This window comes from Limulus polyphemus, unplaced genomic scaffold (assembly GCF_000517525.1).
Source record: "Limulus polyphemus unplaced genomic scaffold, Limulus_polyphemus-2.1.2 Scaffold838, whole genome shotgun sequence".
Taxonomy (NCBI): domain Eukaryota; kingdom Metazoa; phylum Arthropoda; class Merostomata; order Xiphosura; family Limulidae; genus Limulus; species Limulus polyphemus.
Window position 1 is genome coordinate 96,200 of NW_013666448.1, and position 17,806 is coordinate 114,005.

The window sequence follows — 17,806 nt, forward strand, 5'->3', positions numbered from 1 at the left end:
ACTCACTAGGTAGCGCATATGTCTCTTGTTGTAAATACTTTCTCTTTTCATCTTTGAATATTTTCTACTGAACTGAAATACCGAGTACAAAAAAACACCTTTTTGCTGTGACGTAAGTATGTCCCCGGAGTTGCGGGGGGGGGGACATCTTTTGTAGTTACGGCACTGCCTCTATGTCTAACACACCTACTGGCTTTTCCCGATCAAAAATACTTCATTATTAAGAGATATCGTTCATTTTCATATACCATGTACAAAATTCCCTTTAAAGCTCGCCATCGACAGAATTATTCTGACTTTTCGTTATTGGTAGTTTTAGGTGGTTTTTTTTTTTCCTGTGAACAGTGTTAGGTATTCCTTCTATGACTTATCACGTGCATATTTAAATAGAATTGTTCGATTCGACATACTTCATAACGGTATCGACCGTCGTCCTTGACAGCCATCTTTGTGCGATAATACACTAAAACAGCAAAGAATGACTTACTTCCTATTGTTCACTGTACTTTAACGACGTAGCAGGTACTTCTTCCGTGCCATAATGTTATACCCTGTGGTGTTATTCGATTGTTCCCTATACCCTAACGACGTAGCAGGTACTTCTTCCGTGCCATAATGTTATACCCTGTGGTGTTATCCGATTGTTCGCTGTACTCTAACGACGTAGCAGGTACTTCTTCAGTGCCATAATGTTATACCCTGTGGTGTTATCCGATTGTTCACTGTACTCTAACGACGTAGCAGGTACTTCTTCCGTGCCATAATGTTATACCCTGTGGTGTTATCCGATTGTTCACTGTACTCTAACGACGTAGCAGGTACTTCTTCCGTGCCATAATGTTATGCCCTGTGGTGTTATATATATTTCTTCAACACTGTTTCTGTGATAGAAAGTCGCTCTGAGGTTTGTCTATTGCTCCTGGCTTCTGGAGGTATAGGGTTAAATTCTCTATTTTTATCGACCCTTAAGGTGTAATGAATATTCTGCATCGAACCAAAGACGCGAAATATTTAATGTTCCATGTTCTTTGTTTTCGTTTCTTTTCCTTTGATAGCAAGCTTACATTTTCTTTGATAGCGACTGTTGAAATTTGCGTTTTCATCTTTACAAGTATTGCGAACGGCTATCGTGAAAAAACCTTCAGTCTTATAAGTTGAATTGAGATACAAACGGAAATATTCCAGCAAGAAAATGCTTCCCTTCGTGACAATTAAGATGAAGTAGGTGTAGGGTAATTGCTTGCCTCGATACAGATCTCCGAAGATCTAAACCATTATGTTTAGAAACTTCTGTGAGTGAGAGCAAAGAAGAATATGTAATTAGCGTTAACCACGCTGTATCTGCCATATCCAGTGTTGATGAGGCCTTTCGCTCAATACCAAACACGTGAGGCCGGACGCTGTATCTGCCATATCCAGTGTCGACGAGGCCTTTCACTCAATACCAAACACGTGAGGCCGGCTGGGATACGACAGACAACGTAAGTCTTTTTTTGTAATTTCATTCCAGTACCAATAAAAAAAACTGTTGGACCAGTAGATAGTGGCTCCCCCTCTTCGGCCAAGAGAAGTATCCAAACTGTAGGAACCTTCAGTTATGAGTGGTGAAGTGAAAATAGTGTAGTGTTTGAGTCTCTATTTACAACTTCAGTTGCACGAACAACAACAGCTATGGTGTGAACTAGATTAAGTAAATGAAGTGTGCTTATTTATCAAGCGTATTTAAGATAAGGGTAAGGATTAATAACGCAATATAATTTACTTGTTTTAACTTTACAACCATTCAGAAACTAACGTTTTAGGTTCGAAAAAAAAACGTGCCCTTTTTGTTTATTTTTAATTTGAGCAGTGACTAGCTAGTTTTTAGAACTTACAAAATTTATTCATTTTCGGAAAGATTACTTGGTTGGTATATCTATAATTGAACTTCTGAACCATTAAATTGATTTATTTGTATTAACTAAGGCAACCGTCAGTACAAAAAATAAAATAAAACTTTTAAGCACTTGTATGATAAAATAGCACGCTAATTTTAAGTACTAAATTCGTTTGTGAAAGACAGCAATCGTAAGTAATGTATTCTATATATATGTGAATTTTTTACATTAAAATGACTTAACAGATATATATACATACTTATCCCAGGAAACGCCAACTCGTAACCAGTTTTTCACGAGTTCCTTTTCCAATTGTTTTTTTTTTTCTTGAAGTTCTCAGTAATCCTGAGTCCATATCTTTGTTAACCCTATTTTCATTACTTACTTCAAAAAAGAGCTTGTGGCACTAGTAGACCTTATTAAATAGAAAGCTGTGGCGTTTATACACCAATGGAGTTTTCCATCGCGTAGTCTGTCCTATTCCATAACTCACAGCATTGGCTACAAATCTCTAGCTGGTTAAACTCTCCGAATCTCCCATCAGAAGGCTAACACCCGTAGCGTTTCGAAATAACATTCCTATTATGTAAATATTGATTCGACGTGCGTAGCTAGATTGGAAAAGGGGGAAAAATCCTCCGTTTTAACCAGAAATTTTGCATAGGTAAATTGAATGGCTTTCACTGCTAGTGTTTGGTTAGTGGAGTTCTATGTTAAATTATAAATTGCTCGACTGTTATAAGATTTTTTTTATTATTATTTCTGGGTTCTGCATGTAACTAAATTAAAGCTGTGTTAATTTAAAATTAAATGAAAGCGTTTTTGTGTGTGTGTATCTACGTGTATGTGTGTGGGTATATATAAGTCATTTTTTGAATGTACGGCATTCTTGAAAGAATCAAGAGAGGTGCATCTTATTTATCTAAGTTACGAGATCCTACATAGTTAAACACAGCCGGATATCTACAGTTCCAGGCGAGAAGTTAAACAATACCAGCTTCAATTGTAACAGCTAAAGTCTTCATTATAGATCAGATTACTTTTGAGTTGGTATTCAGTTGTTTTAAAGTCTTTCAAACAAGGAGAATATATATATTACTTTTATTTTTTACTTTATTTCGTGTCGTTTTTAAACTTAGTTACGAACGTTAACATTTACAGTTGTAATTGTAAAACAATATGCTGTCCTTCTGAGAACAATTGCACGATTTTAACACCACATTACAGTAGTGGAAACATTTATTGGAGCACCCAATTTTTTTACACACTTTTCTTCAAAATCATTTTCAGTTTTGAGACCCTACCTAATGCATGTAGGTTCAAATGTGTTTCACGGATGATTTAATACTGTCTAATTATTACATTAGCAGCTTTATTGGCTATTTGGGTATTGTAACAGTCTTTTTTTTAGGGGGGGGCTATAAATAGAGGTTCTTACTGAGAGCCTGTTTAGAAACCTATGTGCTATAACGTGCATGTAATGCTACCATGACCAAGGGTTGTGAGTTAATCCACGGGGGAAAAAGCAGTCATTGTTTCTTTGAGCAAAGAGGGACTTTCGACAAGGCAGATTATTAGAAGAATTAAATCTAAATCTACTGTGACCCACTAGGTGTAGAAATATAGACTGGCTGTGTGGAGCTGCGGGCGGGAAAGGGTAGGAAGAGAGCTTCCACGACAGCTAACATAGACTGGCTGTGTGGAGCTGCGGGCGGGAAAGGGTAGGAAGAGAGCTTCCACGACAGCTAACATAGACTGGCTGTGTGGAGCTGCGGGCGGGAAAGGGTAGGAAGAGAGCTTCCACGACAGCTAACATAGACTGGCTGTGTGGAGCTGCGGGCGGGAAAGGGTAGGAAGAGAGCTTCCACGACAGCTAACGATTGTGTTCTGAAACGTATAAGCCTGCAGAATCGTCGACTGTCGTCCACAGATTTCAAAAGAGCATGGCAGGAAACTTCAGTGGTCACTGTCGCCGCGCGCACCGTCAGGTCTCGCGTATGTTCAACCAATTTTCCAGTAAGACGACCAACAAGACGAGGAAGATGAAGCTCAACTGGTCCGAAGAGCATGCTAACTGGACTGAAAAAAAAAAATGTGGAGCAAAGTGGTCTTCTCAGATGAATCAAAGTTCAGCCTGCGCGGGTCTGATGGGAAGCAATTGCTACGACATCGATGTGGACAACCAGCGTGTTTGAATGTAACTGTGAAGAATCCGCAGGGTCAGGGAATATAAGGATACATCGCTGGTCAGGGTGTGGGACGCCTACACTTTGTGAAAGGCAAGGTCAATGCTGACATCAAGATCTTCGGTTAAAGCCATCTATTCGAGATATCTTTGATGTTGCTGACCGGTACACATTTCAGAATCATTCTGCTCCTTACCACAGGGCTAAAAAGGTTGTAAATATTCACGCATTCTATGCGGGAGACGCGGAATAAAGAAGAAATTACACTATATATGTATTGAAAAAGACATTAGATTATATTTCACTGCTTGAGACGAAGGACTACCTTCGAGAGGACAGGATCAAGATACTACGTTGGTCAGGCAACAGCCTATCGAAAACTGCTGGAAGGCAATGGATAACAAAGTGCAAGAGAGGAAACCGAGAAACACCTTGACATTGCAGGACACCCTAACCCGCGTGTGGCATCATGAACTTATTTATACCCTGCCAACATTCAGTCTCTCGTGCACTCTATGCCCCGGCAATTATCAAAACCAGAGGGGGTACAACCAGATACTTTTTGTCAATTACATTCGCGGTGTTATCTTTTAAATCTAGGTTTTATAACTCAAAGAACATTTTCGTATATGTTAATCATCTGCTGTAATACTTTTTTCACGATTGTTTGTTAATAAAGCTGCATTTATGTGTTTGAATGACTGCAACATGTGTCAGCTTACACCGCACGATATCCATAACAGTTTTACACTAGTTCTGACATTTTCACAATGTACAATCTCATAAATAAAAAATTAAAAAAATTACAGGAACCGAAAAAGTCTAAAAAAAATTGGGTGATGTAATAATTTTTCCCACCACTGTATATAATACAGGTAAATCTTTTAGGAAATGCATTTTTTTTTTCTGACGTCTTTATGTTCTTACGTATACGAGAATTATGTCAGTGATGGGCGTCTTGTTTGTAACATACTGGGCATGTTTACAAGTTATTAAAATCTAAGTTTAAATTATCTAGTTTCAGGACTTCACATTCTTCAGATGTTTACTAAGAAGTTTGAAAGCTTCTCGATTTTAGTGAATACGGGTACTTAGTACCACTATAAGAATGTCTGAAACATGCAGTTCCACAAATTTATCAACCATACTGGCGCTATGTTCGTATTCAAATATCATTTTAAACAAGTAAGCTGTGAAGTTATATTTACGTACCGTATATAAACTTTTTGTACGCTTTCGGTATCCTGTATATTCTATGTGAATTTGTACTCTTAAATGTTTCAAAATGCACGTGCTTCTTATAAACTAAGTTAGTTTATATATATATATGCATTTTCTGATAATTTCATGCTCATTATGTTCGCCTGTTTTCTGAAATGTTTCCGAATAAAATTTAAAACGTAACTTAACATTTCGTGATTATTACAATAATTAGAACAAAATACTAAACAAAGACTTGCGTTATGAAAATCAGTATTGATTTTAACCCGTGTTTAGCTTCATTTGTTTACAGACATGTTTTTGTTTTTTTCCAATGACTCTTAAAATGGCCTGGTGGTTATGGCCCTCAACTCGCAACTTGCGGGACGCGGGGTCGAAACCCACTGCCGAAAATGCTTTCTCTGTTAGCCGTTGAGGTGTTATAAAGTGACGGTGAATCCCACTATTCGTTAGTAAAAGAGTAGGCGTTGGGTGCTGCCGGCCGGTTGCCTTTCCTCTGATCGGCAATTCAAAATTAGGGACAGCGGCACATAGCTTTAGTAGCTTTGCAAAACAAACAAACTGTTAAGATTTCTACGGGTCATCTTGTTATCCCAAATGTTTGTGTTTTTGCTTTGAATGTTTGCAGTAAACTACTTAAGTTACTCTCAAACGAAAGATGTTTAGTAAATATGAACATTTTTGAGATTGGACTATGTAATTTGAGAAAAGTGTTTTGAGAAAAAGAAAGGCTGGAGGCGATAACATCATTTGTTGTATTCGTACATGCTGCAAGTGCTGAACTTAACATTCAGACACGTATTTAAAAACATTATCAGTCGTAGGTCAACTAAACATTCTTTCATGGAGCATCTCAGGAAGAAGACTACAGCGTTAGCTACGGTAGAAAGAACGCAATTACATACATACACGTAGTATAACAGTAATGTATGTTTTTATATTTATTTTCAACATTCCTTGCTTTGCTTTACAGTTTTCTAAGCGACAACACTTGCAGTAATACGAATATCTATTAAATATTTAACAAAGCAAATTATGTCTTTACAAATATGGCCGACCAGGACGAAATAAAAGCGTGGAGTAGTGACGTCATATAGTGCACTTTGTGAGTTGGCAAACATATGGGTTTTCTCAATCGATTGAATTATTCCCAGAACTTCGATATCTAATAGCGATAATAAGTACTTTGCTTTGTATTTCAAATTCTCTAAAATCGTCACAGGTCAACTTATACATGATCGTGAAAGTTAAAATAACATACATTTCCTATATATTTTTAAATATATTTGTATTTAGATATCCTGTCATTAAAAACACAACACGTTGATGTTTTTCTTTCCAATGTGCATGTGCAATGGAAGAACTGATGTCTTAGCTCTTTACCACATATAACTGGTGTTTTTGACTCTCCCTCCCCCCGCCGGAGGGTATTGCAGTCGGGTTCATGTATGTGTCTGTCTGTCTGTCTGTGTTTCTGCGAGCGTATCTCGAAAGGTAATAGACCGACGTACATGAAAATTGAAGCGTTTTTTTTTATAATGGGGGGGGTAGTGCATTTTCGTAGTTTTAGGTTAATAACTCTGTAAAGTGTGATCGGATTTGTACCAAATTTCATGGGCACATTAAGGTTGAGACTCATCATTGCACTACAAAAAAAAATGATCGTTGATCGTTCTGGATTTGAGAAGGATTTTCCCAGTTTTTGAAGGTAACATTTTACCTTATCCAATATAAACGCATGCAATCTCGAAAAGGAGTAGCGGGGCGAGGTCATGTGATCTCTCCGATTGCTCTTATTTTATCAGTGACCATCGTCATCCTGAACCAATTAGTGACCATCGTCACCATGAACCATTTTTATCATACAGTGCTCTTGCATGCAGTGGTTATGTGATGGAGGTCGAGCGTCAGCAACAAAGGTTTCTTCTAGTCACCTTCAAGTATCCTGGTTCTGAATACAGATAGAGAACGTGAAATAATTCTCGCCTTCTCCGACAAAAGCTCTTGGTTAATAAGATGTCTCTGTCACACTCTCAAATTGTGTCCTCACTTCAATCACAACTTTCTTCTTTTCACTGTAAGTTCTACGTGGTCTTAGAAACTGCCTTCCATGAGGATCACAGTTTACAAGCTTTACAGAGAGAGAGGAACGAGAGGGTAGGAAAGAATAAAGGAGCAAGCACTCTTAAACCTAACTCTGTAACAAGTTTTTACTCGGAGCTGTTCCATGAGCCGCTATGCTGCGGCTAAAAATACAGGTGGACTATTCATATCCAACAGACCGTTAGTGGTCAGACACCCAGTGGACTATTCATATCCAACAGACCGTTGGTGGTCAGACATCCAGTGGACTATTCACATCCAACAGACCGTTGGTGGTCAGACACCCAGTGGACTATTCACATCCAACAGACCCAACGGACTGTTTCGATGTTGCATCACGTATAGTTATAAAGGATTGTTTGATTTGGTTTGAATTTCGCGCAAAGCTACTGAAGGGCTATCTGCGCTAGCCATCCCTAATTTAACAGTGATAGACTAGACTTGGGCTGCTCTTTTACTAACGAGTAATGTGATTGACCGTCACGTTATAACGTCCCCACAGCTAAAAGGGACGAACACGCTCGGCGACCTGCGAGTCGAATGCTGTAACCACCAGGCCCAGTTGTAGAGGTAAATTCAACCAACCTTTAATGACACGATATTCAACGTCTTTCTTATCTCACCGGAATACGTAGGTTAACCATTTCATGGTTGTCCACTAGAAAATCTGACATAGATACATTACTAAGCGGCCCGGCATGGCCAGGTGGTTAGGGCTCATGACTCGTAATCGGAGGGTCGCGGGTTCGAATCCCAGTCCCACCAAACATGCTCGCCCTTTCAGTTCAGGGAGCGTTATAAAGCGACGGTCAATCCCACTCTTCGTTGAAAAATAAAAAAAAAAAAAAAGTAGACCAAGAGTTGGCAGTGGGTGGTGCTGACTAGCTGCCTTCCCTCTAGTCTTACACTGCTAAATTTAGGGACGGCTAGGGCAGATAGCCTTCGTGTAGCTTTGCGCGAAATTTAAAACAAACCAAATATAACTAAGCTCCTTACGATTTGGTTTCACTTTGTTGTCCAGATGAATATTGTATTAACTGTTGGATTAAATAGGACAACTGGTGCTGTAATTTTCAAGTCGTGCGTTATGAACACGTAAGTTTAACTCCTGGAATTTTATACTAAAATCTTCGTCAGTTAATTTCACTTATGGTGAGCTGTTTATTTTGCTATCATATTTACATCACCTCACCTGTTTAGCGTGAGAAATGGTTGCATTTCGATCGTGTGCATCGTATCTCTACGCATCGTTTCAGTGGAATGATAAATACAGAAGACATTTCAACATTTGCCGTTGATATGCTGTTTAAAACTGTACTATATAGAATCGTTTTTCTATATTGTAGCTTCTGGCCCCAGTAAACAATAACGTAACTTGATTTTTCAGTAAACCTATAACACTATTTTACTCACCTGCAAAATTCACTTATATATTTACCTACTTTTGTCATTAGTTAGTCTTACATTATCGGTGAAGGCGTGTTGGTACAACTTAGTGTTTGATTTTTGTTCTCTTCTTTCGTAGCAGTTAAAGCTTCGTTTGTGAGCTGTTCACGTTCTCCTCGCGCCTGACCTAGAGAACGTGATAGCAGAGTGGCCGAAGAATTGGATTTGTCTAGATTATCCTGTTCTGGTTTTATATCAGTTATTCTTGTCTCGATCACTCGACTACTGGGAGAACATGCCAACAGCATTGCCCTTGAGAGAAACCCTTCACAGCATGTGGTGCTTTTTTTTAAAATCACGAACTTACCAAAGTTTCACCTGAAAGGGACTTTGTGGAATCAGTAGAAGATTATAAAGTAGACATACTAGTTGTTTTCTTTGTCGACCCCCTAAGGTAACGTGTAAATATGATTTGTTTTAGGAGTAAGTTGGGATTTTTTTTTTAACTTTCGGTAGCTCAGTTTATTTTTGTCAGGACTACGTGTAGTCCATTCTTTGTATGAGATATATAATCAAGTAGCAATGAACAATTTACGCTTAAGTATAGTACAATAACAGGATTGATTTTACACCCAACTACAGTATTGTTGTGACCTTTATATACAACATTGGTTGCTAAGCAACGCAGCTTTGAGTGCAATTATAATTTTTTAAATCGTAGTATTAAACTGATAGCTGAAAAAGACTGAAATTTATTATAATGTAAAAAGCATAATTTTATAAAAAGATATGATGCTATCACTTACGACGTTGGTCTGATAAAGGAAAAGGAAAATGTGAAATCACGAATAAGGAAACCCATCTCTATAAATAATACGCTTGCGTTTGTCTGTCCAGAATTTCTCTCGTAAATTTCTTGATCAAACGCTACAAATCTCATATCGTTAGAAAGGCCTTTGTTCGAGGAGTCCAGTTTCTATATTGGATTTTCCATTCAGAATCGCCTCTTTTTTTTTTTTTTTTTTTTTTTTTTTGCTTAGTCAATCTTTTTAATGTAACAAGTGTGGTACACGATGGTACGATGTCGTTGTCATCTTGTACGTACTGGCTTCGATTACAACTTTAATTTTTTATTTGTAAAGTATTTCACACAAACAACATTTAACCCGCGTGTAATTTCCTAAAATAAAATAAACATTACACTAAATACAATTGTTATAGCCTTTCACGGCTTAGTTAGATCCCAAATACACATGCGCAGTTCGTTCAAAATTATATGCTTATCACTTTGTAAACACGCATTCAGACGTTTCTGCATGTTCAGCTAAGTTTGCATTCACTACAACTTTATACTTTACTTTTCAATAATTTAGCTTCAGTTCATTTCATAGACTGCTATAAACACCTTTTAGCTATTTTTTCTTTACTACAGGTTTTATTCTTCGTTTTTTGTGAGTTTCTTTGTTTCAACTCGTAAAACCGTGTCATACACTAAACGTTCATAATTGTTTCATACTCTGTACTCTGTTATAAGTACCATTACTTTATTGTTTAATTTACATGTAGTTTTATTAAATAAAGTTACGTCTACGTGAGTTTGTTTGTCTGACCACGTATTTTTTTATTTTTTGATAGAATAAGGAAGATTCAAGCCAAGGGTATGAAAACTACCGCATATGTTTTTGCAGGTCGTGGCTAGTTGATCATTAAAGGCAGTTCGTTGAACTTTATACACCTATTTCCTGACCAGTTGTGCCTGGAGTATATAGTTTTCTTTGTGGTTTGTATCAAAGTAACATCCTTTTTTAAATGAAAGTGAAAAATGAATTTTCAGTTTCTCTTTTAGGTTACAAACTTTTTATTAACATTTATGATCACACAACTTGTAACTGTTACACCATAGTTATTATCCGCTTTTATCAGGGTGTAGGCTCTTTCACAAATAGTTGAACTTCTACAGTGGTGATCTATCGGGTTATGTAGAGATTTTAGAAATATTATTTTTGTTGCATTTTTCAATTTGCTCTTAGGGTATCGTAAATCACAAAATGTTATCACACCAGTCAGAATTTAGCCATGTTTTTAGTTATCCTTAACTCATCGACAGCTGTTAATCATCTACTCGGATTATGTTTCTGGGAGTTAAGTTTTAGGCACTTTTGAAATTTCAACGGAAAAGATCACATTCAAAAAAGTAACAGTTACCACGTAATACATTTTATTTTATTTTAATCACCTATAAAAATAATAGTGTTGGAGAATGTAACTTATTGATCAACATATTCATTCGTAAACTGAAATATTTGCATACGAGTGAAGATTTTTTTTCTCGAAAAATCGCGACTTCTTCAGATAATTGAGAAAAGTAAATAATGAAAATAACTAAGGTTATTTGTAATTTTATGGTTCATTACTTGTCTCAAGAATCTGCTGATTGTATCTCGCAAGGTACTCTATAGTGCTGTTATTGTGAAGGTGGAGTTCACAACTAATATATGAACAAAACCTTGAGTTTCCATGAAGCCTCAAGCATGTCCAACCTTTCTTATTTAGGGGTACATCAGCCCTGGGGCAGGCCGCACGCCTCGTTATGGTTCATCTGCTATATTGTGTTAACACTGTGGGGGTCGTTCTCGTCTCGCGAAGTACAGTCACCCCAGCCTCACACCTTTTTCTTTGTATAGATTCAATAAACGCCCCCTCCCCCAGTCCCCAAGTGGACAGTTTCACAAAAGAGCTCTCCGAGTGATGTAGGCTTGACGCCTGACAAGTCTATTTACTCGAAATCAGGCTTTGGTAGAACGTTACACTGATTGGTAGCCCGGCACAGCTGTGTCTGGGAGTTTTTCTATGTCAGTTCGGGCTGGTAAATTAGAAATCTTTTGAACGACATGCACATTTTTTTCCCCTTTTTTTTATCTAATAGAATTCTATATGTTTATCAGTGCTTGAGATTAGTGTTCTTATATCTTATAACATAAATGTAAGCGATATTTAAGGAAAAAAATTATAGGCTTATAGTGAACATGAAAATAGCCTAACGAGGCTTAACGTGGCAACCTCAAATTCGCTGTTGGTCCACGTTTTATAAAATGTCAGGGTTTTTATAGACTTACAAAACAAAAACTATTATTTTATTTGGTTTGGCCAGTTTTGCATAAACTTTAATATTTTCATAATGTGTTCAATTAAAATATTAATACAGTGAGTTATTGAAACACCTAATTTGTGTGACATTTTGAAGTTAAATATATTTAGCTGTAACATCAAGAATTTTTCAGGTAGGCATCTTTTTTCGTCACCTGAATCAGGTATTATATAAATGATTTTCATGTTGACAAGTTCGTTATTGCTATCTGTGTTAATAGCTATTGTATAATCGATAAAATATAGTATTTCTAGTTCCTGTATATTTTTAGTGTTTTACATATGCAGGTTTTAGGGAATAAACAATGGCTCTGCGAACTTAATTCTAAAAATAAATAAGTAGACAAACGAAGAATCACTTCGAAAGACTGAAACTTTTCAAAACTTTCTTTTCTCAAACTATATGTAATCAAAGAAAACTTAACCCCATTCTTAGTGTGTTTACAAGATCAACGTTTGTATTTCTACAAGGGTGAATGTTTCTTTTCTTTGGTTTAACTAATATTTTATTATATGTATCTTTCGTCATAGTAACGTAACATAAAAGTAAAACACAAAGACGAGCGTAAAAATACGATATAATATATATTGATTCAGCTGTTTGTGTGTGCATATTAAGTGGTCTAGTGAGAAAATGTACTACTGATTTCTTTTCTTTTCAACGAAAATTTTTCGTTTTGGGTGATCTACATATATCATTTATTTTATTCTATTTCTTCCTAGACTGAGATGGTCCCGATTATTTAGTGAAGTCTGCCCTTCCGTCAGTGAATGGAAAACTCGCGGCCTGAAGCTCTTTGTGATTGGTTGCTAAGCGATGACGTCGACTTAATCTTCATGCATGAACAGAACCCAGACGAGAAGAGAGCTGACAGGAGTCGTGATCTGTGTGCAGATGGTGGAGACAAGCGGGTTGTCTTGGAGACAAGCTCTGGGATTACGTTTATTTACTCGCCACGTACAAGAGGTTGGATTTAATCTGTGACAATCAAGACTTTATATTTATTTAAAAGAAAAGTCTTCATTGCTATCAACACTTGAGTGACATAAAAGAACTTGCAGTGGTGTTTTATGAAGAGAAAGTATGTTTATAGAAGAAGAAAAACTTAGCTATGTGTAACAATACAAAGTTTTAGAAATATCACAAAAATATGATTCTCTTTAAGAAAACATGTATACCTGATACTACCCTTCGATTCTACGCAACAAGTTCTTCCAAAGTCTACACAATGACCTTCAGACGAGCCATCAGTCTTTTGAAGATTGGCATACTTGTGTTACTAGCGGCTAGGGTTGCATGTGCTGCTGATAAGCTGAAATGTGAAGAAATCACTATTCCTATGTGTAAAAACATTGGCTATAACTACACGTCCATGCCTAATCAGTTCTATCATGACACCCAAGAAGAAGCGGGAATGGAGGTGCATCAGTTCTGGCCTTTAGTTGAAATTCAGTGCTCTGATGATCTTCGTTTCTTTCTTTGTTCTATGTATACGCCAATCTGTATGGTGGATTACCACAGCTCGCTTCCTGCTTGTCGGTCAGTCTGTGAAAGGTCACGAGCAGGCTGTGCACCCATTATGAGACAATACGGGTTTGCGTGGCCTGAGAGGATGAACTGTGAAGAGTTACCTAACTATGGAGACCCTAATAATCTGTGCATGGACGAAAAAGAAGGGGCTAAACCAAAATCTTCTGACATTAGATCGGAAGTAGGCAAGAAACCTGATATTCCTAAAAATAATGATTGGCCTAAAAGTATCTCCAAGGCGCCTATTCAACCCAAGCCTAGTCCTAATTTCCCACCTCTACCAGCCACTGGTAATGCTGACTGTGGATGTTTGTGTCGATCTCCTATGGTGACACTTTTAGAAAGCAGTGAACGAAATTATTACAATAAAGTAGAGACAGGTAATGTACTAAACTGTGCTGTCCCATGTCACGGCACCTTCTTCTCCACAGACGAACATACTTTTGCCACTATGTGGCTCGGACTCTGGGCAGTGCTGTGCTGCATTTCCACTAGTTTGACCGTCATTACGTTTCTGATCGACATGCAGAGATTTCGTTATCCAGAACGTCCTATCATCTTCCTCTCCGGCTGTTACTTGATGGTTTCCATAGGCTATTTGGTCCGGCTAGGCATGGGACATGCTGAGCTGGCTTGTGATGGACCAATCGTTCGGTATCAGGACTCTGAAAGACCGGCAGCGTGCACCATCGTCTTCCTGTTGATTTACTTCTTTGGAATGGCTAGCTCTCTCTGGTGGGTCATCTTAGCCTTGACTTGGCTTCTGGCAGCTGGACTGAAATGGGGGAATGAAGCTATTGCTGGATACTCGCTATATTTCCACTTGTTAGCTTGGTCAGTACCAACCGTCAAAACAATCGCCATCTTAGCCGTGGACGGAGTGGATGGGGACCCCGTGGCTGGTATTTGTTTCGTTGGAAATCAGGACTTGACTCTCCTGCGAGGATTTGTACTGACTCCTCTCTGTGTCTACCTTCTTTTGGGAACATCCTTTCTCTTGGCTGGATTCGTGGCTCTTTTTCGGATCAGGAATGTCATCCGACAACAAGCTAGAGCTAAAGTAGACAAGCTGGAAAAACTCATGATCAGGATTGGAGTCTTCTCGGTGCTGTACACGGTGCCAGCCACCATCGTCATCGGCTGTTACATCTACGAACAACACTTCCGGGAAGCCTGGGAAAGGAGGCACAATTGCCCCTGTAGTAACCCGGATGTACGTCCCGATTACTCTGTATTCATGCTCAAGTACTTTATGTGTCTCGTAGTTGGAATCACTTCTGGATTCTGGATCTGGTCCGGGAAAACTGTGGATTCCTGGCGGAGGTTCTATGGACGGCTGTGTGGGAAAAAACCTCAGAGCAGCCAACAAGGCAGAACTTTCAAACAAATCAACACGGCAAACCACGTGGGACAAGTAGCTCCACCAAATAAACAGTTACCCTTGACCCACGTATGATGATCCACAATAACGAGTGAAGAAAACGATTAAAGGTGGCAGTCTAACAGGAACATCCATATGGGTCGACTGTATTTTTCTGGAAAACACTAGATTCCCCGAGTTAGATAACGGTGAACCAGTGCATATCATATTTTCTTGTAATAACATTCATCCTTTTGACAGGTGAGTTAACAAGTTTTGCCTATTTAACAAGTTGAAGAGTTGATTTTTTCTTGAAATCATTTATGTTTTGCTAACCCTCCATAGCTGGCTCAAGAAGATAGAATAGAATAATTGTTTATAAGTACCAGATGTGTTTTTTTTTTCTGTAAATACTGTGATCAGCTATGTTGACATATCTCTACACTTGTATTGAAGGTAAATGTACACTGCAACAACATTAAAGGGTCTGAGAAATAAATCGTAGAAAACAGTAGATAATATCAACATCGCGAGCAGTTGTTACATGCTAAGAAAATTTAATGTACTGTGAAAAAGGTGGAAGTTTGTTTAATATTGCTGCAGGTCTCTTACTGCCATTCCGTCATAACAACGTTAAAAAGGTTAAAAAAAACATCTCTGGCCATGCGCCGATTAACAACAACAAGCCATGAGGTCAATCAACTTCTAAAAAGTTCACAGAATTGTGCACGTTACTTGAAGATGAAATGTAAGGCAAATAAGAATTAGTAATTTACAAAATAAGCTTTAGATCTAATCCACTACTAGACCGTGCACCAAGTTAACACAGTTTTTTGTGGGCAAACTCGCCTAAAGTTGTTGATCCTTTACCCAAGATTTCGTAAATTGCGATGTTCCTAAAACTGCCAATGTGTTTATAATTTTTTGTAATTTTGAATGCACTAAATTATAGATAGTATATCCAGTAATGTAGTAAGTGTTTTAATGTGAAATTGTACTATTTCATTTTATGCTTCCTCGAGTTTAGTTGTTTCCTAGTGAATCTTTGATACACAGGCTCCCTCTAGTGACAATCGTTGTAGGTATTATAGATTCATGGAGGTTAAAAGTTTTGTGTCTAGAAAAACCATTAATCCCAGAATGAGTCTACATAAATCCGAGTAAGTACATCGCAGAATAACACTATCCACAATTCATATGGTAAGATAACTGGGTAGTAAAAATGTTTTATGACCACGAAATGCCCTTTTCACTACGAGAGTGTGAATTTATGAACGTAGGCTTTGGCGCAGGAAGGCTTGTATGTCACGTGAGTTTCTGCAGTGCTTATTCTACGGCGCCTTATGTTAAAGACTGGCGTTTATTTATTTATCTATCGTTTTTCTAGCCTTTGGAGTACGTTTAGAAAGTGTATTATTACATGATATTTATATCGCAAATCAACAGGAGAAAAGAAAATGTTATAAAAAAAAATGTGTCGTAAGGAAATATTTTCCCATGTATATCAACTTTTTATGAAATATGTTTAATGTTAAAAAATTTTTAGCGTTTCGCTTACGGGGCACAGAAAAAAAATGCCGTTTCAAATAGTCAAAATCATCTTGTTAAGAGCAAGTTTGATCCAAAGAAAACGACCTCCCAATGTGCACAAATCGGGCTTCATTGATTAGTTACTAACCATTTCAATTTACAGTTTTTAATTTTTAACTAAAACAAGAAATATATCTTATTTCCTCCGTTGTTCATACCAATCTTTTGTAGAGGCTTTGAATGTGTAGTTGTAGAAGGAATTAATATAAGGTTCTTTCTAAACCTTTTTACTTAATTAAGATATGTAATTGTGTGTTATGTGTGTCGTTGTTAGTTGTATGTATTTTCTGTTTACTTAATATTTTATTGTTATGATTTAGATAGCATCCTTTCAAGGCGCATTTTTTTCGTCTTCTAAGCTCACTGTTGTAGTAGCGAATATATGTGCTAGTAATTAATGTTATTTTGCAAAAAGTGTCATATGTAGCAGCTCTCGTGCCCATTTGTAAATGTGTGTAGTTTCTTTCTTGACTTTTGATGAAGTCGGGGGAGAAGTTTCGTTGGACAAAACCGAATTAACGATAGTATCTATGTTATGATTATATATTGAGTGAATAATACTTTTGATATAAAAGCGTTAGGTTTAGTTAAAAACTGGCTATTGTATAGATTCTATATAGAAGTCGGTTGTTCTTATTGCTGTAATTAATAACTGTTTGTATATGTTTGTACGTTGTGGAACAAAACAGGGTATTTACTGCGTTTTTAAGAAGGTGTGTGCGTTGCTTTTAATTATAATCAATATATTAAATGAACTGAATTATTAGAGAACTCTATGTGTATATACTGCTTCGAGTAATTACTTGTTCTAAGTATCACAACTGATTATATTGCATGTCGAAGTATTAGAACTGTTTTATACTGTATGCCGAAGAGACAGATACTGGCGCATTATTATTAATATTTTTTCGTTAAAAGAAGTGTTATCAATACAGAAGAATAATGAAACCCGAAACTTTTCGCACAGTATCATTTACTACTTCAGTAGTTTACCTTATGAGGTAATTAATAGCTATTTACCATTCTGAGTCATTTCATTGTCATTGTTTTAAATAAATGAAAAGTAAACTTAAAGCAAGACTAGGATAAAATTATGAAATCAAACCTAACTGCTTTCTTTGTTTTCAAAACTCGCACAACAGTATCAATGGCGTTTAAAGAAAAATAACATCAGTATAAAGAGCATTAAGCAATTTTCACGCACTGAGCGATAACTCTTTCCGTCGATACATTTCAACCAAGATTCAGCATTGAGGCCTTTTGACGTATAAATATTCATAAACATTAAATAGTTACAAATGAAAAGAGGTATTTTCTTATTTTTATTCATCTTTATTTTTAAATTACCATTTCATATTAAATAACTTATGACCTATAAAACTCAGAATATTCCAATACTGTACAC

At 37.1% G+C, this 17,806-nt stretch overlaps 1 protein-coding gene across 6 annotated transcripts in view; it reads left to right on the plus strand.

Moving 5' to 3' along the window:
• The window catches only part of LOC106460804 (frizzled-5-like), a 30,212-nt gene extending 13,308 nt beyond the window's left edge, over window positions 1-16,904 (plus strand). For 2 of the 6 annotated variants that reach the window (XM_022387597.1, XM_022387596.1), the window contains exons 2-3: window positions 10,462-10,553; window positions 12,644-16,904. In XM_022387597.1, coding sequence (XP_022243305.1) covers window positions 13,072-14,907 — 1,836 coding nt within the window. In that variant the 5' untranslated portion in view covers window positions 10,462-10,553; window positions 12,644-13,071 and the 3' untranslated portion in view covers window positions 14,908-16,904. Of the gene's footprint in view, window positions 1-8,912; window positions 9,228-10,408; window positions 10,554-12,643 lie in introns of all 6 variants that reach the window. The other 4 variants (XM_022387593.1, XM_022387594.1, XM_022387592.1 and 1 more) reach the window with 4 other exon arrangements.
• The last annotated feature ends 902 nt before the right edge of the window (window positions 16,905-17,806 follow it).